General features: G+C 41.5%; 1 protein-coding gene across 3 annotated transcripts in view; it reads right to left on the bottom strand.

Annotated features, from left to right (window-relative positions):
• The window catches only part of LRRTM4 (leucine rich repeat transmembrane neuronal 4), a 414,909-nt gene extending 403,123 nt beyond the window's left edge, over positions 1–11,786 (bottom strand). For 2 of the 3 annotated variants that reach the window (XM_072148905.1, XM_072148907.1), the window contains exons 1-2: positions 11,190–11,786; positions 7,963–9,509 (exon numbers count right to left, since the gene is read on the bottom strand). In XM_072148905.1, the coding sequence (XP_072005006.1) occupies positions 7,963–9,509; positions 11,190–11,193 (1,551 nt within the window). In that variant the 5' untranslated portion in view covers positions 11,194–11,786. Of the gene's footprint in view, positions 1–7,962; positions 9,510–9,623; positions 9,731–11,189 lie in introns of those variants that run through there. The other variant, XM_072148906.1, reaches the window with a different exon arrangement.
• Between the last annotated feature and the right edge of the window lie 220 nt (positions 11,787–12,006).

Genomic DNA, 12,006 nt, shown 5'->3' with positions numbered 1-12,006 from the left:
TGCGCTGCTCTGCTGAATACATCCAGGGGCATTACTACAGCCAGGGGCACAACAGGGGCCAGATAAGGGCACCTGGTCTTGACAGTCAGCGTAGCAGATGCCACGGCTGTAGTAATGCCCCTGGATAGGAGCCCTGGCTGCGAGCCAGATGCGGCCATCAAAAGAGCCATATCTGGCTCGCGAGCCATAGGTTCCCGACCCCTGCTCTAGGACGATGGTTAGTGAGCGTGTTCTAGGATCTTAGTGAGCATGTTCCAGAACTATAATGAGCATGTTCCAGAACTATAATGAGCATCCTCCAGGACTATAATGAGCATGTTCCAGAACTATAATGAGCATGCTCCAGGACAATAGTGAGCATGCTCTAAGAACACAGTGAGCTTGCTACAGAAACATACTGCATCTGATCATGTTACAGGACTTGACTGTAATTGACCGTCTTAGGGTTCATGCACATGACCATTTTTGGCAGGTGTCAACTTGCTGCATAAACCGCTGCCAATTCAGGGTCGCCATTGACTTACATTATGCACAATGATGGTGCAGCGTCCGCTGCTTGTCCACCAGCTTTGAGACAAAATAGAGAGGCTGCACAAGGGACGCTGCTTGAAGATGACCATGACAAGTCACCGGAGGACCAGAAACTGTGTCACTCCTTATGTACAAACACTGCCCAACTAATGTCTGCAAAGATTGCTGAAAGTTGAGGTGAGCTTTAAAATGAATTTTGCTGAGCTGTAATACCATACACAACCAGTGGACAGTTGTGGCGCTGTTTTTCTGTTTCTAGTGTAGCTGCACGACTACTGATATTATGTAATGCTGAGGTTTTTCATTGTTTGGTGTTAGTATGTAGTTGCCAATCATTATTCTCTGTAATAGTCATACACGGAGCTTTACTACATGAAGAGGAGATTCTGCTCTTCCGTCAACACGTATCTATCTATCTATCTATCTATCTATCTATCTATCTATTGTCTTTCTCATATCTACAGTATCTATTTATTTATCTATTTATTTATCTCATATCATTCGGTAGATTAAAAAAAAAGTCCAGAGTAGCACTGCAGAATGATATATATCACTGTGCAAGCCATTGGGATACAGCAAAATCCTTAAGATTCAATGGGCCAGATGTATATCTACTCAGGGTGTAGTAGTTGCGCCTATATTCTGGTGCATTGTTATCACAAGTTACAACAATCGGTGATGAATTGAGTTCCTGCCTATTATTAATCACTTGTGTGTCTCAGGATGGTTGTATGACTGCACTTTACTTTATACGCAGTTTAGGCGCAATGTTAGATTTGGGCACTTACATGTGATCCTCCTACAAGATCCTCTCTGCTTCTCCCACAGCCCAGCATGAGAATGACCCTCATAGCAGAGCCCAGGTGACACCCAGCACTCAGTGACCTTCCTCAGCAGTGGCTTCTCTTGGAGGGGATCCCCCAGTGCTGATATCCTGCTACCCCCCTGTAATTCTGGCCAGTATCCTCCTCAGACACCAGTGTGATCATCCTGCTACACGGGACACTTCTCTGTACTAGTGATGCATTATTGGGGAATGAGCCGGCTCTTGTTCGTGAACGACGGGAGCTGTTGGCTCACATAACCCCGCCCATAACGGCCATCACGCCCTCTTTAACCCGATACAAGCGGGTTAAAGGTGGTGTGGAATGGGGTGATTGACTGGCCTCCGGCTCCCTATTATATATTTAATAGGGAGCCTTTCAGGAGCCAGAAAAGTTGGCTCTTCTTAGTGAGAGCTTAGCCAGCTCCCTAAGAAGAGCCGTAATTCCCATCACTACAGTATACTATCTACAAAATCCTGCAAACTTCCCTTCTATCCTGCTCTGAGATGAGGCTTTTGTTTGTAAATAGAAGGTCATGAACTGTAAACAGAGGCTGCACGTAGTGTCTGTAGTATCTGCTGAGCTCTGCTGCTGGGGATGAACTGCTCTGCACAAGAGCTCTGTGTTGCTTCTCAGTTTACGCCACCTTCTTGCTGAAGTGTTTTGGCGCCTAAATTGCGCCTAAATGAACAAGTTGCTAATGATGAATGATGATTAGGCGCAGCAAAACATCTGGATTGGTAGGATAAATGAGGAAAACATGGTTTTTTTTGCTGCACAGGTAGTTTGGTGTTTAGTAGCAAACTGGCGCAAAAAGAGTGCGAAAATATAAAAAGGCGCAAAAATACATCTGGCCCATAGTGTCGCTTTGTATTTTTTATATCTACAGTATGTATGCATCTATCTATCTCATATCTATCTATCTGTCTATCTCATATCTATCTGTCTATCTCATATCTATCTCTCTATCTATCTACCTCATATCTATCTATCTATCTATCTATCTCATATCTATCTACCTCATATCTATCTATCTATCTATCTATCTATCTATCTATCTATCTATCTATCTATCACATATCTATCTATCTACCTCATATCTATCTATCTACCTCATATCTATCTATCTATCTATCTATCTCATATCTATCTACAGTATCTATCTATCTATCTCATATCTATCTACAGTATCTATCTATCTATCTATCTATCTATCTATCTATCTATCTGCAATTGTTCCCAGCTATTTATTATCTATGGAAACTATCTGAATCCTCTTCAGAAAATTAATCCAATAGACATAATCAACTTTTTCCTTGTTCATTACTAATACCTAGATACCCAAGCATTGCATAAAGTGGTGTAAATATATTACTGCAAAATTAAAGGGGTTTTCCCATTTCAGCAAGTAATTGATATTGTTTGAATGATGAAAAGTTATACCAATTTACAATATATTTTATGTATCAATTCCTCACAATTTTCTAGATGTCTGCTTGCTGTCATTCTATAGAAAGCTTCTATGTTTACGTCAAGTGGACAGAAATCTGCCCATGGTCACACATTTGCACGGCTCGTTATATATCACACAGCTCTGATTACTCTCTGGGCCACATTTATCACTTGTTTTTTCTGTTGTTTTTGCGCCTTTTCGTTTAGGCGCACCGTTTTTGCGCCATTTTTGCGATTAAACGTCAAATTAGCCGCGCAGCTAAAACAACCACCTTTCCCTCATCTATCATTCAATTCCAGATGTTTTGCTGCGCCTAATGATATTCATCACGTGCGACTTTTGCATTTAGGCGCAAAAACGGGCGCAAAAACACTCCAGCCCGAAGGTGGCGTTATCTGAGAAGAAAGCTCTGAGCCCCTTTGCAGAACAGCTCATTTCTAGCAGCAAAGCTCAGCCAGACACTGGAACATATAATAGATACAATTAGATACATTACAGACAGGAGCTGCAGACTCTATTTACAGTTCATCACCTTCTATTTACAAAATATTCTGCAAAGTTCTGAGCTCACAGCAAGAGCAAGAGAAGTTTGCACAAGTTTGTAGAAGTTTGCAGATACTAAAAACAAGTGTCCCCCATGTAATTCTGCACAGGATCACCAGTGTGTCTGAGGGGGATATTGTGCAGAATTACAGGGGTGCAGCAGGAGACCAGCACTGGGGGATCCCCTCCAGGAGAAGCCACTGCTGAAGAGGTCACTGGGTGCAGGGTGTCACACACCTGGGTGCTGCTGTGAGTGTTATCTTCATTCTGGGATGTGGGAGAAGCAGAGAGGAGCTTGTAGCAGGATCACATGTAACTGCCCGAATCTAACATTGCGCCTAAACTGCGCCTAAACTGCGCCTAAACTGTGTTAAAGTAAAGTGATTAACAAGAGGCAGAAAATATACTTATCACAGATGGTTGTAGCTTGTGATAATTCTGGAAAACAGTGCGCCCGAATTTAGGCGCAACTACTACACTTAGGCGCACAAAAGTGATAAATGTGGCCCTCTGTGTTATAACAAGCTGTGCACCTGTGTGACCATAGCCAGATTTCTATCCACTGAAAGCAAACACAGAAGCTTCCTATAGAACAGTGATGGCGAACCTTTTAGAGGCCGAGTGCCCAAAATGCAACTCAAACCCAACTTACTTATAGCAAAGTGCCAAGACAAAAATTAAAAAAAAAAAAACACATAGGTGTTTTATATAGGGACTTCTGTAATAAACGTTAAAAAATCCTGGCAGTGTACTGTTGTCCGCTGCTCGCCTAAAACTGTTGTATACTGTTCAGGGGAAGGATTGGGGCAGAGCTCAGGTACACCTGCAGCTGATAACCAGCATTATAGAGAGAATTGCCCCATTTTAATATTGATGTATTTTATTTATAGCTATGTCATATGTCACATATAGGGGTCTGCTGACCTTTATACGTGACCCCAATCCCAGTGGTGTAACAAGACACCAGTGGGCCCTGATAGATAGATAGATAGATAGATAGATAGATAGATAGATAGATAGATCATTTTTCTAGATACATAGATATGAGACAGACAGAGAGATAGATATGAGAGAGAGAGATAGATAGATATGAGATACATAGATAGATATGAGATAGATGATAGATAGATAGATAGATAGATAGATAGATGGAAAGATAGATATATAGATAGATACATACATAGATACATACATAGATATGAGATGATAGATAGATAGATACATAGATAGATACATAGATAGATACATAGATATGAGATACATAGATATGAGATACATAGATAGATAGATAGATAGATACATAGATAGATAGATACATAGATAGGAGATACATAGATAGATAGATAGATAGATACATAGATAGATAGATAGATAGATAGATAGATAGGAGATAGATAGATACATAGATAGATAGATACATAGATAGATAGATACATAGATAGATAGATAGATAGATAGATACATAGATAGATACATAGATAGATAGATAGATAGATAGATAGATAGATAGATACATAGATAGATACATAGATACATAGATAGATAGATACATAGATACATAGATAGATAGATAGATAGATAGATAGATACATAGATAGATAGATAGATGATACATAATAGATACATAGATAGATACATAGATAGATAGATAGATAGATAGATAGATAGATGATACATAATAGATAGATAGATAGATACATAGATACATAGATAGATACATACATAGATAGATACATAGATAGATACATACATAGATAGATAGATAGATAGATAGATATGAGAGAGACAGAGAGATAGATAGATAGATAGATATGAGGGTGCTGGAAAGATATGAATAGCTGCATGATGTAGTTTATATTTACAGGATAGCAGGGGAGAATGAGCTGATGCTACACTTTATGTATGTCATTTATTACCTTTCTATACTGCAGCAGCTACATGCAGCCCGGGCTCTGGTGATTCCTCTTCCCTCCTCTCCTCTCCTATTGGCTGGTCGGGTCAGGTGACCAGCCCTCTGTGTGAGTCCCGGCTTTAGCAGGGGGGAAGGCAGAGCAATGACTGCCTTCCTGCCGATATTACTGTGCTCAGGGGTCCCAAAAGAGCACATTGAACAGTGCAGCCGCTGGACCCCTGTATCTAAGGGCCAGATCCTTATGCCCCTGCCCAATTTTATTATATGGGAGCAGCTGTACCATGCTGCTCTCTTCTCCCGGCAGTGGTTTCTATGGGAACCACAATAACATTCAGCGCTCCCGCGTGCCCACAGAAACAGCTCTGCGTGCCGCATGTGGCACGCGTGCCATAGGTTCGCCATCGCTGCTATAGAAGGACAGCAAGAAGAGATCTAGAAAACCGTGGGGCATTGATACAGAAAATATATTGGAAATTTGTATAACTTTTCATTATTTAAACAATAGCAATTACTTGTTACTTGTCAGTGATAAGAATTATACAGGTTACATGTATTTCATCTATATGTATGTATAGCAGAGCTGAATATGGTATAGCTTGTGATATGACATTGATTTTACATTGGACTAAAAAATGAATGATAAGCGTAATTTAATTACATAAACATCACCATATCTCATTCCTTTAACTCCTACAGACTTACAGGAAATTTACCTTAAAAATCCATCATGATAAACCAGGGACACTTACTCATAGATCCAGGCACTGGGACTGTGTGTTATCCATGGCCTCCTTCCTTCTAAAATCAACTTTTCATGCTAATGAGCCCAAGGGACTACTCTAGCCCCTCGGCTTCACAGGCTGTTACACTGTCTTGATCAATGAGTAACTGTCCCTGGTTTATCATGATGGACTTTGATGGAAGATTTCCTTTGCCAATGCCTTACAATTAGGTCTATGGATAAATACATTGAGCCAACGACAAGCTCAGCTCTGCTATGAATGTCTCTACACACACTCTAATGCCAACATGTGGCTTGCTGCTCCCTCTTGTTGTGCATCCAGTCGCTGCTTAGTCAACTTTACGCTCCCATCTCTGCTCTCTACGCCCTGTGGCTGCATCTTATTCCGAACCCACCAACCAAAGGAAGACATAACACGGGATTGTTTGATCAGGTTTTCTTTTTTTTTTCCGGAAAGAGACTTCTGTCACATGAATCAAGTTCAACATGTGGAATTTGACATATTGTACATGAGCACTGCCAGTATTGGAACAGCAGCCAAGCAGATAACACGGAGGAAGGGCGACATACTACCAGCTGATCGCTTGGCAGAACGTGGCATCCCACCAACAGGGGGCGTCCAGTGAACTCAACATAGAGGGGTTCAGGCTGCCAACATAATGCCAAGTGAATGCCCAAGCTGTGCCCCTTACTTTGAATACACATTCATCGCTATTACCGTAGAGGTCCATTGTTTTTTCGACATACACAAAATACCATCATTTGCATTGTAAGTGTTATCACATATTAAAATACATATTAAAAAAAAAAACTAGTCATTTTTCAATATCCAAGTCGACCCCCTCCCTACCACCAGCATGAAAATAATAAAGAAATACACACAGAATACGCCAAGCTGCCGTTAACCCCCTCGCCACCGAAAGGGTTAAACCAGCTCAGCCTCCCTGAGCAATCAGGCGTGGAATACTGAAAGGATTTTGTGTAACCTCTGCAGCCAGATGAATATCCATGGATTTAGTTGTCTCCAATTTGATACAAATAAAAAAAAAATTGTAGGAAGCAAAAAAAAAAAAAAAAAAAAAAAAAAACATTGCTGTTTTGTCTGAGTTTCGATAAAGGGTTAACTTTAGCATTGGTCCTCATGTATTAACCAGTTTACAAACATAGAGGATTGGAGACTGTCAATCATCTGGAAGTAAGGCGGTCTTAATCTCTCCGTAAGGCAAATCATATGTAATGTATCAAAATGTTAGTAAAAGCAAACAAGAGCTTTTTGTTTTAATGTTTTTTTTTTTTTTTTTCCGTGTCCATGAAACAAGAAACAAATTAAGGGGGGGTTGTAATCTTTGGCTTTAGCTCCTCTTGATTTCCAGACCACAAAATTGTATGTTTTGTATTGTGATTTTTTTTTTTTTTTAATAATTCCATATGTTTTTTTTTTTTGTATGGTTATTAGATAAATCCTTTCATTAGTCCATAAAAAAACCGAGCGATAACGGCCAACAAATCACACACCAGGCACAGAATGCCCCTTTTCATTAAGGGATCTCTAGGGTTTTGTCCCTATCTGCCCCACTTGGCAAGCAATCTCTCTCCTGCCATCGGAAAAAGGCTTATTCATATCTCATCCTTGAACGGACTTCTTTCACGTTTTTTTCCCAGCTCCCGGGGAAAAAAAAAAAAAGAAATAACTTAAAAACAAAAACCTTTTTCCTGCTGCATTCATTGTAAACCAACCTGACACCAAAGTGGATTCCAAAAACCCACCAAAGATAACAATAAAATGTATAAAAAATATTCAGAAGTTTTTTTTTTTTAATTATTTTTTTAAACTATCAAGCCTGGTAACTCATCTCAGAGATCGGGAACATCTCAAATGTCACAGATTTTACCTCGACTTTTTAACAGCAGCAAAAAAATGTTTAGTATTATTTCAAGGTTTTCATTGTTTTCATACCTCACATTCCCGGGAGCCAGAGATTGTATATGTACAGGGTCCTGATCCATTAACCAATACATCCATGGGCTCTGTGTTGGAAGGTTTGTAGTCCACGTAGTACTCCTGTAACGGAGAGCTTATTTGTCTTTCGGACTCTCTGGCCTTTTTCCGCCTTCTCTTCATCATGGAGTTTTGCTGCAGTTGCTTCATGCTGGCTGGATACCTTTTCCATGATACATAGATGACTAATAAGATCATGGCCACGGACAGGAAAAGTGCCACGCTCCCAGCTATGATCTTATGGAAGGAAACATGCTCATATTCTTGCTCTGCCATTGGTGTTTGAAGGCCAGGAGAAGGGCTAGGTGTGAAAGTAGTTGGAGGTACGCTCACCAACTTGAACACTGTAGGCTTAGGTACAAATTGTGGCTTGGGGGGAGCCTTGGTTGTCTGGTAAGCTCTTTCGGTCACCAAGACAGGGGTTTCATTGCAGATATTGTATGTTTCCACGGCATCGATAACCTTCTCACCTTGGATGTGTTTGGGGCCGGCACAGATCATGGTGCTCTCTTTGTTTCCCTTAAAGTTTTTAAGCCAGAAGACCAGAGGACATATGGTTTTGCTGCATTCCCACATGTTTCCAGATAACGTAATAGAGGTTAGAGATATCCAAGCGTTTATGGTTTCCTGGGTGACATTGGTGAGTTTGTTGGAATCCAGATTGAGCTTTTGTAGATTAGGGAGACATTGGAAGGTGCCAGGTTCAATGTTCTGTATGTCATTCCCCGATAGGTCAAGGTTGTGCAGAGCACTCCAAGTCCAAGTTAATCCTTGGCTAATGGACCTGATCCTATTCCATTGCAGATATAGAGAATGCAGGTTGGATAGACGAGGAAAGTGAGCAAAGTTCACCTTAGAGAACTGGTTATGCTCCAAGTGGAGCTCCTTCAGCTTCAGGAGGCCAGCAAAGGCATTGCGAGACAAACTCCTGAGCCGATTGTATCCCACATCCAAAAATTCCATGTTGCGACAGTCCTGAAAAACCCTAACTGGCACTGTTTTCAGAGAGTTGGAACGTAGATGCAAACTCAAAAGCTTACGAAGACCCTTGAACTGCTCAGACTGGAGCATCTGAAGCTTGTTATAGGATAGATCCAAATTTCTCAGATTAGGGACCGGATGGAAAGTGGCGTTGGCTAGATTGTTGATTTTGTTAGAACTTAAAATAAGCTCCTTCAACCTTCTGATACCTTGGAAGGCATCCTCATCCACCGAGCTAATATAGTTGTGGTCAAGGTACAGCCAGACCAGCTGGTTAAGGCCAGAGAACTGGTTCGACTTTAACTTTTGGATGCTGTTGTAACGTAAAGACAATCCTTGGGAGCCACCTGAAATATTCTGCGGGATGTCTCTGAAGGCATGGGACTCACAGTACACAATCTTCCCATCACACCGACAGTTCTTTGGACAAGCTTTCTGTGCCCCAACAACAATCACTATGAATAGAACAGGCAGCAAGACCAGGGATAAACTCATGCCTTTTAGTTGATTCATCGGTTGGCACCCTGCAAAAACATAAAGGTAGAAGCAATTGAAACCACATAAGAGGACAATATTGATGGAATGAGTTCTTTTGCACTTTCATACCCCTCCCCTCCCCTCCACAATTATATCATTACCATAAATCCAACCACATAAACAAATAAGCCCTCAACCCTACAAGCTCCACCAGCAGAAGATCATGTCTAGACTTGATATAACGCAGCCCTATGGAATGAGGAGCTTTGTACTTCATTTTAGACTGTACCATCCTTATTCCCAAATAGATCACCACGCCCCTGAATCTGGATTTCTAAAAATGAGTTCTTATGTATATTTTTAATGACATTTTTTGTATATCACCAATCCATCAGCGTGCCTGCTAATCCTCGGTGTCAAGCTACGTAACTGGTCATGTATGTACAGTGTGTCAACCTTCATACATGTAAACTGTGGTCATGTTATCTTCTCTATGTCCCACATAGTATAAGTTATGGCTTTAACTAACCCATATTACTTCAGAGTTGAAACAAGAGGTCTGCCTTGTGTTGCCAAAGGAGGGTAGACAATAAGGAACGAGGGGATAGGGTTAAGACTGAATGAATTGCCTTTTTTTTCCCCCCTGAATGCAACTCCTAGTGGCTGGAATTTAATTAAAGTGATGCAGTGTTTGCATATCGCCGTTTCTAATGAGCGATCTATACGGGGAAGAAAAGCAGCTGGTTAAATAGGGGGGATTAACCCTTTCTGGGCTTGCACTATTTGTAAATATCTAAATACTTTATCAGAATATATTCCGCACCCCCCACTTCCTATGTTGGACACCCCCCTCCATCTGCCCATTGGCTTTAAGAGCAGCATCTCTGACCTTGCTAATTGTACTGGTGATGACTGGAACAGGACCAGAGACAAACTGAGGCAGAAGATTGCAGGTTAAATCTCAGCATGGTTGCAGCCTCTGAGATACGAGATACGGTGACATTTTTGGGGGTTCTGTAATGATGCAGTCGAGGTTCATTTACTGTTTCGCAGTCTCTGGATATTTCTAAAATCCTAATGAGGCCATAGTGGGGAGGGAATAGGTTAAAATGTTAAAAACCCCAGCTGGCATTTCCTTGTTGTCTGCTACTAAAGAGGCTTCTCTATGCAATGAATGCATCAGATTCAGGCGCTGGGGATGAATCCTTTGGCACTGTGGAGGAAGCCTGAACATGGACCGTCATAGTCATAGCTTTGGGTCTGTGCGTAATACTGAGCATGGAAGGAGAACTGTGCAAACGCTAACCACCACAGTGCAACTTCCACACTAAAGCCTTTGTCCAGGGGGATCAAGTTTTGCACAATGGTCAATGAGAGATGATAAATAATTTGGTGGAGATTGCGGGCAAACGCTGTCTGGTCAGCATAGGTGGTCATCAAAATGGTGTGGGCTACACAGGTGGTCATTAAAGTACCTGCTGCTACCTACAGGTGCAGATGTCTAGAATTGGGAGTATCTTCCTGATCCCTCATAGAGGATGTGTAATAATATCTATATGATACATATATATGATGTATGTCTATTTATGAAGCTTTGTACACTGTATCTAGCCCTTGGTGCATGCAATGATCTGAGCTGAGCATCACCTTGCCTTTTATTACTAGAGTAATGGTAATTCCAGCATTTTTTGGTAATGGCAATGATCCCTACAAACAACTTCACTTACCCATCCTCTGTCTCCCGGCGATTCCTTTTCTCAGGGATTATCTCTGGAAATGTTTCCTTTTCTGCCGGTTAATAATGAAGCAGCAGTTCCTTCATGGTCCATACAGGTTTCTTATGTCAAACCATCCTGTTGCCAGACTGAACCCCCCCCCTCTCCCTTTAATATATGTATCGAGGGGATTTATTATGACAAAGTTTATCTCCTTGTTTTCTTCATAGGCTTCTCGGTGCTGTCCAGGTGAAGAAGTCTTGTGTGGGCTGCAGAGGAGACTCAGATGGAAGAGGAATTCCTTGGATTTGGATGCAATGTGAAGTGAATGATACAGCCTGCAAGGGAAGGTAAAGAACTTCTGTGCAAAATCTTCGCAATACCTAACCAGCCTTGCCCACCACCGCCTGCCATCCTCAGATGTCCATCCTCAGTCCCCTCTTCTCCTTGGTGCTGTCAGGTGCCATGAGGTCAACAATGGTGACGTCTGTCACCCCAAGTTTCGCCTGCTTTTCCTATATAGCTCGGAAGGTTTACACTGCTATGTAGCTGTGTTGCAAAGCAGCTGGGATTCAGGAGATTTTTTTTTTTTTTTCCCAGAGACTGCTGATGCTCAGTAGCTTTTCATGCCTGAGCTTCAGCTATGGAGCGACCCCTGCTGGAGGAATGACAGGAGACAGAGAAAAGCCAGGCTGTCATTGCAATGCAATGCAGGCTCCCTCACTCTTTCACAAAATACAATTAACTCCCTCGCCTCTGAGAGCCATTTGTGCATTTGATGAATGGATTAGACGTCAGAGGTTCTAGGATCTATGACCGAATTCAACAG

The sequence above is a fragment of the Engystomops pustulosus genome, chromosome 4, assembly GCF_040894005.1.
Source record: "Engystomops pustulosus chromosome 4, aEngPut4.maternal, whole genome shotgun sequence".
NCBI classification, from domain to species: Eukaryota; Metazoa; Chordata; class Amphibia; order Anura; family Leptodactylidae; genus Engystomops; species Engystomops pustulosus.
Note: the sequence above shows the minus strand (reverse complement) of the source record. Positions and strands in the feature narration are given on the sequence as shown.